At 38.2% G+C, this 14,875-nt stretch overlaps 2 protein-coding genes across 4 annotated transcripts; one reads left to right on the top strand and one right to left on the bottom strand.

Annotated features, from left to right (window-relative positions):
* Positions 1–2,576: 2,576 nt before the first annotated feature.
* On the top strand, positions 2,577–3,306 carry LOC106646243 (COP9 signalosome complex subunit 9). Its single transcript, XM_014362284.2, has 3 exons — positions 2,577–2,832; positions 2,909–2,981; positions 3,115–3,306. The coding sequence occupies exons 1-3, from the start codon at positions 2,737–2,739 to the stop codon at positions 3,150–3,152; spliced, it is 207 nt and encodes a 68-aa protein (XP_014217770.1). The 5' UTR covers positions 2,577–2,736; the 3' UTR covers positions 3,153–3,306.
* Positions 3,307–3,350: 44 nt separating this feature from the next.
* On the bottom strand, positions 3,351–8,885 carry Dp (transcription factor Dp). 3 transcript variants are annotated; one of them, XM_089593076.1, is made up of 11 exons: positions 7,673–7,736; positions 7,095–7,252; positions 6,772–6,881; positions 6,511–6,577; positions 6,326–6,432; positions 6,135–6,256; positions 5,869–6,055; positions 5,423–5,784; positions 5,262–5,344; positions 5,095–5,178; positions 3,351–5,016 (listed from the first exon to the last, which is right to left on the bottom strand). In XM_089593076.1, the coding sequence occupies exons 2-11, from the start codon at positions 7,132–7,134 to the stop codon at positions 4,793–4,795; spliced, it is 1,386 nt and encodes a 461-aa protein (XP_089449202.1). In that variant the 5' UTR covers positions 7,135–7,252; positions 7,673–7,736; the 3' UTR covers positions 3,351–4,792. The 3 variants fall into 3 exon arrangements, with proteins under 3 accessions (XP_089449202.1, XP_089449201.1, XP_089449200.1); XM_089593075.1 differs by lacking the exon at positions 7,095–7,252 and having other exon boundaries at positions 5,881–6,055; positions 7,673–8,885; XM_089593074.1 differs by lacking the exon at positions 7,095–7,252 and having other exon boundaries at positions 7,673–8,884.
* Between the last annotated feature and the right edge of the window lie 5,990 nt (positions 8,886–14,875).

Here is a 14,875-nt window from a genome sequence, read left to right on the forward strand (position 1 = left end):
TACGGAATGAGCCGACGGGCGCGGGCGACGCTTCAGTATATACCTACTCGGCCCACATATTCCCCGGTGTGTGCTACGAGTAACCTAAATTACCCCCGCCTCCCTCCCTCCCTCCCTTTCTCGCCATCTCAGGTGCACAGTGCAGACAGGATGGTGTATATAAGGCCCTCCCCCTCGATCGGCGACCACGACCCCCCCCCTCCGTGTATGTATCTGTGCAGTTGATATGGAAGGGGGACCCCCCCGGAGGAGAGAATATACATATACCTACATGTATATAAGCTCTCCCACTCGCGAACTCTTCTTCTTCTCCTCGTGAGGCCCACTTTGCTCCTTGCTCCCATATAATATTTATACATGTACGGGGCCCTCCTCCTCCTCCTCCTCCTTTTTTTATCTCTCTCTCCGCTGATGCAGCTGCTCTCCGTCCATCTACCGTCTGCATGTTTCTCGGTTATTTTAGGATCGGTTTTTTTTTTTTTTTTTTTTTTTTTTTTTTTGCCAACCCGATCTACACGTTGCACCATGTGCCGATTTTCTTGCACCTTGTGTATTGATGTTTGTCCGCCGTGGCCGTGTGGTGGTAGAATTTTTGGGGAGCGCTTTTTTCCTCTAATCGCGTGCTTCAGCTGATTTGGCAACCCTCGAGTTTTTTTTTATGGTGACTAAGTTGTACATAATGTAGGTATACAAAATCACGAGAGGCACCTTTTCACGTCTCTCTACCCGCGACATCGACGCGATCGATTGTAATCGTCCCATCTTCTTTTCTTCGTGATATGATGCTCCTATACATACAGGGGCGATTTATTCGTGTACAATATTCTACCCAATGCATAACGATCCCATCATCGAAGGATACATTACACTTAATGTATCACGTAGTGGTAGGTACTTATATCATTATCGGCTTCGGTAACTTTTGGTTGCACTTTACCATCTTTTGAACGCCATGTACAAACTCTTTTTTTTTTTTTTTTTTTTTTCTTTTTTTTTAACAATGAAACACACACCCGTACCACGAAGAGGAACCTACATAATTTATGATGGGTATCGCGATTATGAGAATCCCGAACGATTGCGGTGAGCGAGAGAAAAAAAAAAAAAAAAAAAAAAAAAAGGCATTGCAAAACTACTCAACTTTGCGAGTGCGCTACTCTATAATATAATTCGTCTACATATTATGCATATTATGAAAAATCACTTTGCCTCACGTACATATAGTTTTTACGTACGATAATTTTTTGCTACAGTCTCATCTGCTTTTCATATTCATTAAACCATACGTGCGCGCTTGGGTTGTTCCCGCCTCCCCCGACGATGCTCGGACTGAGGTTACTCAACCATCAAGCCAGAAATGCAACCGCGTCGTCCTTTCTCCCGCGGCCAAGAGTCGCATCGTTTACGTGAACGCTGCATGCACGTATATATTACATGTTACTCCTCTTCTTCTTCGTCTTAACCGTTTTTTCGATTCAACAATTTTGCAATTTACTCACGAGGATTGATTAAGTTACTAGCCTTGCACTACACGCGAGATGCAATGATTTTCCTCGTCTTTAGGTACCTATGTACTTATGTACGTGTACATAATTATTTATATAGAAAAACGTTTAGTGGCTTTAAGGATGTACTTTTGAATTTAGGGAGGAATTTTTTTGGATACCCCTTCTTTTCAAAAACAATGGAATATCGAATATAACAGATAACGTTAACTATTTGATTTTGTGGTTCTAGTTTTTTGGGGACTACAATTTATTTCGTGTTTTTTAAGCTACGTAATGATCCTTCAACGGAAAGATACGCTTTTTGGTTTATTCTCGTGTTTTTTTTCGTTTGATACAATGTTATTAATTTATGTTTCACGATTGTCGATTACTATTCGAAAATTTTCGTTACTCACACATGGATCGTTATATTCCAAAATTGCAAAGAAATGTTTTACTCTATAGTTGTTGTTTCATTAAATTTTCTATACATGTTTGGAACGAACGATGCAGGGTTGGTATTTTGCATCATTTTTTTTTGTAATTTAGAAGCCCATGTAATACACCATGTTAAAAAAAAAAAAAAATACGCAAAATAACACTCTTGTTGGAAACGAATAGTAATTTTTAAACTAATATCACGAAAATTTTTAAAAACTTTGAATTTCAACCCTCCTGATTTTAAAATATTTTGTCATAACAAATGAATTATACATATAAAAAAAAAGATATTTAAACTTAAAAAAAATCTGAGTGTGAAATGTGAGGGATAAAATTGTAGTTATTGTGCCATCTAGCAATGGAGTTGGCAATAATAAAACATCACGTAGACTTACCATCGCGACTGTTTATCAACAATCAATTAGTATGAATTTAATACAAACATGTTAAACAGTTATTTTTCACATTGACTCGTATTACACACATACTTACACAACATTCGTTTATTTACGCACATAAACGTTAAGGGATTTAAAATTTAAATGCGCGTTCAAGTGTGAAGAGCAATGTGTATGCGCGCGCAATGCGTGAGAGGAGGGAGGTAAAACAGTTTTGCGCCGCGCACGTGTAAACGTTCAATCGATAGCAGCCAACTTCAGTGTTGTGATTGTGTCAAACAGTACGCGCGCTTGTGTTAACTTGTACCGGAGTACAACAGCTGATCGTTCGGGCGTCCGACTGTCCGTGTTCCCGTCATTTACAAAAGGAAGTAGAAACCAAGTTATACCAGAAACAAACCCTGGCTACAATGAAGCCGACGCCGTTGGTCGCCGACGAAATGTTCCCCGAGGGAGCCGGACGATTCATGTCCTTTGAGATGATCTCCGACAACATGGAAGAAATGGTGAGTCCCAGGGGGAGAGTCACTTCTTTGAGCAATAGTGTCGATCATATTTGCTGTATTTTGCTGTTTATTTCAGGCCGGGGGCTCTAATTCTATCATGATCGACATAGGCACGGACGAGAAGGCGGTTCACGCTGATTTTTTCAACAGTAAGTTAACAATTTGATTGTGTTGAATTTCCTAACCTCGATTCTGTATGATGATCGAGGTTTTACTTATTTTTACTCTATGATCACTGACCTGACGCCACGGTGGTAATTTTTTTTTCGTTTTTTCTTGCAGAGTTTGAAGATTTATTTGACGACGATGACCTGGAGTGAACGAGAATTATTTAAGGGTGATTAAAAAATTGTGTTAAAAGAAAACGGATATTTGACTGTCAATGTGATTAAAATCCTTACATTATTAATCGGAACTCTTGTGTAAACATTTTTTGGAACTGCTTATTATTAATAAAATATGAATTGATAACGAGTTGAATTATTAAACTTTGTTACCTTAAATAATATCAATTTATTTGATAATGTCTATATAATGTGTATTTACAGTTCAAAGATAACGTTTTGATACTTTGCAGAAGTAATTTGTCTCAAAGCTCAAAGTGATATTTGAGATTTTCAAAAAAAATCTTAAAGTATAATATAATTACACTTGCAATCATTAAGCACTTCTTACCTTCTCTCCAGACATCATTGAAAAAATTTTAGCCAAAATATAATCTGTTACATTAATTTTACAGTGCAACGCTTAGGTCAAGCTACTATTGTTGTACAAGCAAAAATTCTTTTATTTATTAAACAATAGGTGCACTTGTATTTTAAAACCAATAACCATCTTGGTTTATTTTGTAATAATATGACCATTCATGGATGATTCTGAATTGATTCAAGCATGCGCCTGACTTCATATTGTATTCTCTTTTGTACCACAGAGATATATAAATGTGTCATAAGAAAAAAATTAATAGCGTTATATTTTATACATGTATCGTAGATATTGTTTATGAGATTATAATGTACAATACATTCATAAATCTGTATAAGAGACGATGCAGGATTAATTTAGCACCGAATTTTTTTGCATTCAAATCAGTTGCTCTGCATGATCTTCAAGATTGATGCTTGTCTTTTTTATATATATATTTATATTTTCAGTGTGATAAAACTAATTGAAATTATCATCATTTATCGTAAATTACAAAAGAAAAGAAACTGCTGGAGAATGCAACAAAGAGCAATGGACTGTATATACCTCTATGTTTTATTTTTTTTTTTCACTTTATCACACTCACATTTGCTTTTGCTACACTGTATAAAAAATGTTAAATTCACTGCATCAGATGTGATAAATAATTTTACTGCTTCCAATACAGGGAATTCTTTCATTTTTGTTGAAAACTTCTCTCACAGTGTTCAGTTGTTGGTTGGCCCCGACCGACGCAAAATTCACGCAAGATGCCACTCAGTTAGTTGTATGATAAAAAAAAATTGTTCTTAAAATTTTTTAATATACGCCGTTCACGCAAACATGTAACAAATCTCGAAATCAAATGGTTAAAACTTTTCAACTTCCACTCATCATCTTCACTTTCTTTCACGTGCGTTGATCTCGCTATAAATCTTGTAAAAATAACTTTAAATTATACGCGACGTGTTGCTATCGCGTATTCGAGCAAAACACTTATTTGTTACTTCTTAAAACTCGCAATAACGACAAACTGTATAAATCAGCCACGTCGCGCTCATCGATGGAGTTTTGTCCCTATTTTACTTTGTGATCAAGGTTTTAAAGAATGAATGATCCACGCGAATAAAGCGAATATCAACCGAGCTCACGGTACCATCATCATTATCAGCACGACCGTCAAACAATTCTTGTTCAATGTTCATCTTCCTGAGAAGAAAGTAGATAGAGCGGGTAGATCCCGAATCTAGCTTTCGAGAGGATCTTTGGCAAGGTGCTAGTTTAGATCAAGATCACTTTCAACATGTTCTTCCTGTTCGCTCTCTTCTTCCTCTTCCTCCTCTTCGGAGTACGGCGATGGTGGAGACAGATCTTCCGAGAGGGAGGTGTGAGATGACGGAGGCCTAGAGGTTTCGATTTTCATTTCCATATCATCGATTGACGTTCCCGAGACGTATGATTTGACGGGTATGAACTTTTCCAAATCGCCAGATGCCATTTCTAGCAGATAAGTTTGTATTGATTAGTAAGCAAATTTACTTTGAATTAATTCTATCATAAACAATATGTTGCACTTACGTTCGACGTACTCTTCAAGAGCTTTGGGAACCATAGATTTGGCTTTCTGCAAATTTTCTTCCAGAACTTCTCCTCTATCTAAACCTGAATCAGGATATTAATGTCATTTGATTTTTGTAACTTAAAAAACAGTTGTAATAAAAAAAAAAAAAAAAGATTTTACGTACCGAAATCCAACCCCATTTCTTTGAGAATTTCGACGTCGTCGTGAATTTCAAACTTATCATTAAAGTTCAACAGGTACTCAGTTCTAAGGAGGAAAAAAAAAATATCAATAATCACTTAAAAGTAACCATTCTACTAGTTAAACGTAGAGTTTGTTACGTACTTGTCGTTGGAAATACTACAATTGACAACAGTTTTCTTGTCGGTATTAATAATAATAAATGGTAATTGAATTGCTGAATTTGGTTTGGGAGGACCATATATAGCTTCATTGACGCGATTTCGTTCGACCAAATTTTTAATAGTAATGTGTTGTAAAATTATCCGGTGCAATTGTTGTGTTTTTGCCTTGATTCTGTCAATTTTTTTCTTCTTTTCTTTTTCTAAATCTTTACATTCCTGAATAGAATTGGTAGGTAAACCTAACCACCTGATTTCCTTCTTCTCTTTTGAAATAATATTCATAGCCATCAGGACATTCAAAGCGTCATATACTCTTCTTCTGATGTTTTTTTGATCATATTGCTGCAGTTATCAAATATATTTATTTAGTATCAATTCTTAATTATTTACACCCAACATAAATAATTAATAAAATTAATGGCTTACCATTAATTTTACCTGGTCAGTCAGTGAATTTGCATGGGATGGATTTGTGAATTCTCCCACTAATTCATCTGCTACCTCATTATATGAAGTAGTCCCTTTGTGTTTCACTTTTTCACAAACTTTCATTGAAAAATGTCTAAGGCCCTTACCGACTTTTTCTGTCTTTCTACGCTTACTATATGGATATCTGTAATAATAATTTACCAGATATAAAAAATTGCTGCACGATAGTAAATAATTTTGAAAAAAATTGAATATATAATTACTCAATTAGCTGGTCACTGCCTTCTGTGTCGTGACGCTTTCTATTTCCTGTGTGGTCAAGGATTGGGCTGATGTAAGTTTTGCCAGAAGCATCTTTCATCAGTTGTTGATTGGCACTTTGTTGCTGTTAAACAAGTTGAACGGTAAATAATTTGAAAAATACTTACAAAATGTTATAGAATAGTTTACTCACAAGTTGAGATGCTGATACTTGAATTGTCTTAGTCACTAGAGAATCATTAGGTTTCATCGATGACATACTTTGTACTTTTCCAGCTTGTATAGGTATTGTCACCAATCCTGTAAATAATTCATCATAAAATATTACGTCACGAATTTTATTACTAAAAATTTTTTTTTTGATCCTAAAGTACATACTTTGGCCAGTATTTGATGGATTCTGAAAGCTTATGGTTCTTAAAACTTGTCCTCCAGAAGATATGAACTGAAACAAAAAATTCCAAAATAGTATGTTTTAATTTCAAATAAGTATTATTTCACTCTACCTTTGTAAGTATCTTAGCAACTAATTCTTTCTTGGTATTTGAATGAAAGAAAAAAAAAAAAAAAAAAAACTTTATCAAAACATTAATTGCTTAAAAACAGTGCATCTTGTTGAAAACATGATAATCGGTTTACCTGAGGCTCTTGACCAGGTGTTTTGAAAACCTTGAGGTTAGCATTAGTAGCTCCAACAATGCCACCTAAGCTCTTGTTTGGTGTAGTTGAAACTACTTTAATAACTTGCCCTGAAACAAAACACAAAATACTCTCATTAATAACTTGCCTTTCAAATACTAAACAATAACTAAATAATGAATCTTGATGAAAATACAATCATTCATGCAAACCATATACGAAAATAACAAAACATTATGTTATGTCAACCATTGGGCCACACATTCGAGGAAACTAAATTTAGTGAAATTAAATTCTATGTCAGTTAAAACATGGATGCTTACGTCTGCACTCAATTCTTAAAATTTTCATCATATGCATCATGCACAAGGTACCCAGATGCCTGCTACAGTAGTCATTGTTATGGGTCCCATTTGTTTGTACTAACGAAAATTCTCCACACAATCATTTAAACATAAAATTGTCGTTTTCCACGATTTAACTGCAATCAAAGTGAGCAAACGAAAATCGAACAAGAGTAAAAGTAGGTTTAACTTTTCCAAACCATTGCATTATCAAATCGTCACACGCCACATGCTTCCATATACTCGGTCGCCTGCGTTGCGAAAAAGCACGATTCCTTTTCATAACCATCACCCGGGTGAAGTTAAAAACAAACTCCGATAACAAGCGTTTAACGAAAGTTAATGGTTTATGTTAACATAAGCGCGATAACGAGCCCCGACTTTGTTTCAAAAGGAATCGATGCCCGCCCCCAGAACAACTCCTCCATCGAGCTTCTGCCTCCCACCAGTCCTCCATCATCTGCAAGCTCCTCCAAGTCCTCAAAGCACCCATTCTACCCGGGAATGACCACATTGTATAAAAAAAGGGGCCTCCCGGTGCAGATTAGCAAACTCACCGTTGGCGTCCTGTATGAGGAAGTTCATGGTTTTGTTTTGTTGCGTCATCGTCGCGGACGACATGTACGCCTTTACGTGCCGCACAGTTTCTCAGCTCCTGGGGCTCTTCGGGGGGAGGCTGGACCCAGCTGCTGCCCCTCTTTCTTCCTCAACAGGCAGACTTCAGCGGTAGCAACACGCGCCACAACAGCAGCGTAGATCAGCGGAGCTTGCGGACCAAGCGCATAGCCGGCGACCTCCGGGCGAAGAGTCGATGGCTATAATAGCAGGTTACCGGTTCCAGCAGGAGCTCTCGGGCACGGCGTGCAGGCAACAAGGGTACGCACACGGAGAGAGAGGGAGAGAGAGAGAGGAGAAAGAGTATAGAACAAGTATATAAGCGGAGTCTTGTAGGTTTCAAAATGGCGCGACGCACGCGAGAGCCCGCGCGATTGGCTTCGATCGACCGTACTCGGCTTCCTCGGGGAGCGGCGGGTCGACCTGGGTAACGAGGCTCCCAGGGATGGCTCGACTCTCTGGCCTCTGCTCTTGGATCCAATAAATAAATAACTTCAAAAACGCACTCACTACACGCGACACTCTCTCAAGCTCGCTCTCAAGAGTTGTTGCTGCGCTAGGCTGGCTCTCTTCCTCCTTTTCTCTCCGTTATTGCCGCTGCTGCTCTCTTTTTTTTTTCCGCACTATGTTGTACTTACATCCACCTCCTCTCCTGATTTTTCGCGTGTGCGATACGTATCTTTCGCACAATAAGTATAGCGGGGGTGTCGAGCGTGCAAGTATACAACAGTCGTATACTCGCATGCAATAAATTATGGTACTCACAGGTTGGACCCTGTGGCAAAGCAAACAGGTAAAATGCGTAAAGGTAAATAGGTAGGTACTCAATACTTATTGGTGTAAGGATTTATTGCGAGCAAGCTGGGTTAGGTGTGCTTCTACGGGTGTTTTAAAACACGTATTCGAGATTCGAGGGTGACCGCACACGCGCTTTTCTCGCGCTTATTCTCTCTCGAGTTGTGCCGTCGCGTTTCACACAGTGAACGTATAGGTAGGCACACCCGTTGTCCACGTCCAGCCGTATATAACCGTGTTGGCACACTTGGCACGTTGGCAGCTGCGTATTATAAGTATGACTTAATAAATACCTTATACATATAAGTACTCTCCAAGCACACAGCACTTAGCAGTCTTAGCACATGCGACATTGTACTCAACGACTGAACGACAGCTGGTTTCCAGCGCTCCCAAAAGTGGCTACCGAACTTGGAGGGAAATTCAAATTGGCTATATGGAGCAAGACGCAAAACCTCAGATAACTCGACAACATTCCATACACCATAACTTGATCAATTAATCCTAAGCTATTTAACCCAATAACCCAACGCGCCCATACGCAGTATCACGAGCATTAATAATTAATAAAATAAATTAAACAATAACGCAAGCGCCAATCCCCACACAACCCGGGGCGCTTACTGGTCACTTTAATTATTGAGAAAATTAATAAAGTAGAGCAAGCGCCAATCCCCACACAACCCGGGGCACTTTCTAATCGCTTTAATTATTGATAAAATAAGTAAAATAACACAAGCGCCAATCCCCACACAACCCGGGGCGCTTTCTGGTTACTTTGTTAACTAATATAAAAAAAAAATAACACAAGCGCCAATCACCAAACAACCCGAGGCGCCTACTGGTCGCTTTAATGATTAATAAAATAACACAAGTGCCAATCACCACACAACCTAAGGCACTTACTAGTCACTTTAATTATTAACAAAGTTAATATAGTAGAGCAAGCGCCAATCCCCACACAACCCGGGGCGCTTACTGGTCACTTTAATTATTGAGAAAATTAATAAAGTAGAGCAAGCGCCAATCCCCACACAACCCGGGGCACTTTCTAATCGCTTTAATTATTGATAAAATAAGTAAAATAACACAAGCGCCAATCCCCACACAACCCGGGGCGCTTTCTGGTTACTTTGTTAACTAATATAAAAAAAAAATAACACAAGCGCCAATCACCAAACAACCCGAGGCGCTTACTGGTCACTTTAATTATTAACTAAATTATTAAAGTAGAGTAAGCGCCAATCCCCACACAACCCGGGGCGCTAACTGGTCACTTTAATTATTAATAAAATAACACAAGCGCCAATCCCCACACAACCTGAGGCGCTTACTAGTCACTTTAATTATTAACAAAATTATCAAAGTAGAGTAAGCGCCAATCCCCACACAACCCGGGGCACTTTCTGGTCACTTTGTTAATTGGTGTAATAAATAAAATAACACAAGTGCCAATCCCCACACAACCCGGGACGCCTACTGGTCGCTTTAATGATTAATAAAATAACACAAGTGCCAATCACCACACAACCTAAGGCACTTACTAGTCACTTTAATTATTAACAAAGTTAATATAGTAGAGCAAGCGCCAATCCCCACACAACCTGGGGCGCTTTCTGGTCGCTTTAATTATTAACAAAGTTAATATAGTAGAGCAAGCGCCAATCCCCACACAACCTGGGGCGCTTTCTGGTCGCTTTAATTATTAACAAAGTTGATAAAGTAGAGCAATCGCCAATCCCCACACAACCAGTAAGCGCCCCGGGTTGTGTGGGGATTGGCGCTTATGTTATTTTATTAATTATATCAATTAACAAAGTGACCAGAAAGTGCCCCGGGTTGTGTGGGGATTTGTACTTGTGCTATTTTATTAATAATTAAAGTGACCAGTAGGCGCCATGGGTTGTGTGTGGATCGGGGCTTGTGTTATTTTATTTATTATATTAATTAACAAAATGATCAGAAAGCGCCCTGGTTGTGTGAGGATTGGCGCTTGTGTTATTTTATTAATAATTAAAGCGACCAGTAGGCGTCCCGGGTTGTGTGGGGATTAGCACTTATGATATTTTATTTGATATATTCATTAACAAAGTGATCAGAAAGCGCCCCGGGTTGTGTGAGGATTGGCGCTATTGTTATTTTACTTATTTTATTAATAATTAAAGCGATCAGTAAGCGCCCCGGGTTGTGTGGGAATTGGCGCTTATGTTATTTTATTAATTATATCAATTAACAAAGTGACCAGAAAGTGCCCCGGGTTGTGTGGGGATTTGTACTTGTGCTATTTTATTAATAATTAAAGTGACCAGTAGGCGCTATGGGTTGTGTGTGGATCGGGGCTTGTGTTATTTTATTTATTATATTAATTAACAAAATGATCAGAAAGCGCCCTGGTTGTGTGAGGATTGGCGCTTGTGTTATTTTGTTAATAATTAAAGTGACCAGAAAGTGCCCCGGGTTGTGTGGGGATTAAGGCTTGTGTTATGTTACTTATTTTATTCATAATTAAAAAGACCAGCAAGTGCCCCAGGTTTTGTGGGGATTGGCGCTTACTCTACTTTGATAATTTTGTTAATAATTAAAGTGACCTGTAAGCGCCTCAGGTTGTGTGGGGATTGGCGCTTGTGTTATGTAACTTATTTTATTCATAATTAAAGTGACCAGTTAGCGCCCCGGGTTGTGTGGGGATTGGCGCTTACTCTACTTTATTAATTTTCTCAATAATTAAAGTGACCAGTAAGCGCCCCGGGTTGTGTGGGGATTGGCGCTTGCTCTACTTTATTAATTTTCTTAATAATTAAAGTGACCAGTAAGCGCCTCGGGTTGTTTGGTGATTGGCGCTTGTGTTATTTTTTTTTTATATTAGTTAACAAAGTAACCAGAAAGCGCCCCGGGTTGTGTGGGGATTGGCGCTTGTGTTATTTTACTTATTTTATCAATAATTAAAGCGATTAGAAAGTGCCCCGGGTTGTGTGGGGATTGGCGCTTGCTCTACTTTATTAATTTTCTCAATAATTAAAGTGACCAGTAAGCGCCCCGGGTTGTGTGGGGATTGGCGCTTGCTCTACTTTATTAATTTTCTTAATAATTAAAGTGACCAGTAAGCGCCTCGGGTTGTTTGGTGATTGGCGCTTGTGTTATTTTTTTTTTATATTAGTTAACAAAGTAACCAGAAAGCGCCCCGGGTTGTGTGGGGATTGGCGCTTGTGTTATTTTACTTATTTTATCAATAATTAAAGCGACCAGAAAGTGCCCCGGGTTGTGTGGGGATTGGCGCTTGCTCTACTTTATTAATTTTCTCAATAATTAAAGTGACCAGTAAGCGCCCCGGGTTGTGTGGGGATTGGCGCTTGCGTTATTGTTTAATTTATTTTATTAATTATTAATGCTCGTGATACTGCGTATGGGCGCGTTGGGTTATTGGGTTAAATAGCTTAGGATTAATTGATCAAGTTATGGTGTATGGAATGTTGTCGAGTTATCTGAGGTTTTGCGTCTTGCTCCATATAGCCAATTTGAATTTCCCCCCAAGTTCGGTAGCCACTTTTGGGAGCGCTGCTGGTTTCTGGCTCTGCGTTGCACACAACATTGTATACCTATGTATACGTAAATGTATGTATATGACAGTATATATGGGTCATTCTACGAAAACCGGCATATTTAAGGGGCCGAAAAGAAAAAATACTTCAAATTAGTTTATTTTTTTTTTTAATATCATTTTACAATGATTTTCTTATTTTATTTAAGGAAAATTGGGGCGTTATGGGCTCACATGAAATTGATCATAACTGAGATATCAGCGCTGTTAATGAAAATTCGACTTTGTCCCCACATTTATGTAGTGTACTTATCATTCATATCTTCAAAAGATCGAGATTGTGACGCACCAAATGCGAAAGATACTTCGACAGTGTACTTATATGTCATACACCCTATAAAACGGCTATACTTATTTAACACACCACCTTCCAAGGCAATGACCGAATGCTTAGAAAAGATACACGATATTATTTAGCGTTACGGGCCCCCTTAGTGTTTATTTTAGGGGAAACTAAATTTACTAATTCGCGAGCATGTAACACTAGCTTATCGTCATGAAAAATTGCTGCAACATCCTGGACCTCCATATAAAATACTAAACGTCCCAATTGGAACGCCAAAATACAATTGCGCGCATTTGTGAGCACATTTTCGAAGCACATATTGTGAGCACATTTTAAAATGTTAAACTTGTTGGATTTAGGTCCCACAACAAAAACACCATCCAAGTCTTGGAGACAATCTTTTGGTTTTCTCCAATGCGCTAAAATGTTGTTTATGTCAATAACGTCGTAAAAACTTTTAATTAACGAGCCGTAACACGCCAACGTAGCCCCTGTTTGTATCTAAAACTAACCGAATACGGTGTGAATTCCGTTGCACCTTCAACAAAAAAACATCCGTTGATTACTCAAAAAATGATTTTAAATCGATATCTCCTCTCACTACGTAGCAACCAACTTATACATGAAACAAACCATTTTTGGTAGAAAGACCCATGTACATACATTTGTACACGCGCGCACAACTGTTTTTTCATAGTATCCTAAATTATACGACATCATGCAATAAACAATAAGTATGTATGTTTTTTTAATGGCACATGAAACTGCTGCAGTTGCACGTTTGCAAGTTGTACGGAAAAAATACAACTGATGCATATACTTACCTATCGCTCGCAACGAAACTTTCCCGTCACCTATACTCATAGCGAGCGAGAACCAACAAAAATACACAACATGAAGCTTGGCGGGCAAAGCGGGTAGTTCAAACTCCGAAGCTGATTGGTGGCTTGGCCGTCGCGTGCTAGGGGATGACGGGTGAAGACACGGCTCTCTCGCGCCATAGTCGTGGTTTGAATATTCGAAGCGCGCGGAATTGTTTAAGGGAGATGATGTTTAGTGAGCTTTGAATAAGCCGGAAAATTTAAACATGTGTTAACGTATTGTTTTTTTTTATTTATTGTTATTATTGAAATTTGAAATCTTGACAAATAAAAAAGTGGCGGAAAAACAAGCAATGTATTCGAAAAACTGATCCAAATATAATTTATTTTCGTCCAAAAAATTTACGAAATTATTGAAATATTGAAAAAGTCTAAAAAAAATTGTCTTAGAATAAAAACTTACGGATACGTTCATATGTTTTATAAGTGGTAAATATATATTTTACCAAAGGGCCTTACCAATCGCACAACCAGATGTATCGATTCAATATAAAATACAACAAAACCATCTTTAATGTTTGTAAACTCGCACACTTACAGTTAATCCATATTTCCTTTATTTGTTATTATCACCTTTCGAAACCAATAGTGTACTCTGTTGTCAAAGACCTGCGGTTGATATAACGTCTGACTCCGACCGTAGGCTATATTGTCGCTCTGCTCGCCGGGCTTATTTCATTATTTCTTACCGTCCTTACCGATGTAGCAAATATATGTACATATATATACATCGGTCGCAGTAGCGCAACGGTATATAGACCAACCGAGAAACTTCTGAATTAGAAAGTTGTCGGAGAAGAAGGCGTTTTTGATATTTTATGTAATTTGATCTGCTGATTACGATAAAAATAAATAAAATTTTTTTCGAGTGGTGGATCAATGTTAAAATCGCATTTGAAATTTTATTTCGCTCATATCTCAGTAACGCGCTTTTTTTACTTTCATGAATTTTGGTGACGGCTGTGGTGGTAGCGACGGCGCAAGTACATAACTACATAGAGACCGGTCATATCGTGTTCCTTAGTTCCTTTGCGCGTGCAGCTTCTGCAAGCGGAACTGGATGGGCAAAAAAATCCAAAGTTACCATTGTATGTAGGGGTAAAATGTAGCAATGTTGATGACGAATGGTGGTTAGTACCGTTTCAGCGTGGCAGCAGGAGCTCAATAACGGGCGGGGCTGTAGACGCAAGGGCAGCTGGTGTCCCTGCAGATGTGCTGGTAGGACCTCGAGCGTCCGTAGCCATAGGGCCGTCCGTACATTTTGATGCCTGTGGATGCGCGATCTAATAACATTCGGGAGGAAAATGCAAATTTTACGTTTTAGTTTCGTGTAGAAAATATACAGAAAAAATAGGGGCAACCCGAGAGAAAATAATATCACTTGTTTCGTTATATTATTTATATGATATAAATATGGGTAACAAATAACAATTAATAATAACAGGTTTCAGGCTATAATATAATAGTATAGTATTTATCATTCATTTGACATTATATACTGAGAGTAAATAATAGTTTTTATCATTTTTTTGTTCTTTGTAAAATCTAAATTGAAAGATATACGATTTAATCTTATTTTTATCAA

The sequence above is a fragment of the Copidosoma floridanum genome, unplaced genomic scaffold, assembly GCF_036245765.1.
Source record: "Copidosoma floridanum isolate Cflo_tuat_1 unplaced genomic scaffold, Cflo_Japanese_pri ptg000019l, whole genome shotgun sequence".
Lineage (NCBI taxonomy): Eukaryota > Metazoa > Arthropoda > Insecta > Hymenoptera > Encyrtidae > Copidosoma > Copidosoma floridanum.

Excerpts from the sequence above, each read along its gene's own strand:
- LOC106646243 (XM_014362284.2), top strand. The coding sequence starts at position 2,737 with ATGAAGCCGACGCCGTTGGTCGCCGACGAAATGTTCCCCGAGGGAGCC. Across the intron at positions 2,833-2,908 it reads CCGACAACATGGAAGAAATG|GCCGGGGGCTCTAATTCTAT; the intron begins GTGAGTCCCAGG and ends TGTTTATTTCAG. Across the intron at positions 2,982-3,114 it reads TCACGCTGATTTTTTCAACA|AGTTTGAAGATTTATTTGAC; the intron begins GTAAGTTAACAA and ends TTTTTCTTGCAG.
- Dp (XM_089593074.1), bottom strand. The coding sequence starts at position 7,736 with ATGTCGTCCGCGACGATGACGCAACAAAACAAAACCATGAACTTCCTC. Across the intron at positions 6,882-7,672 it reads CCTCATACAGGACGCCAACG|GGCAAGTTATTAAAGTAGTT; the intron begins GTGAGTTTGCTA and ends GTTTTGTTTCAG. Across the intron at positions 5,017-5,094 it reads TCTTGAAGAGTACGTCGAAC|AAATGGCATCTGGCGATTTG; the intron begins GTAAGTGCAACA and ends CTTATCTGCTAG.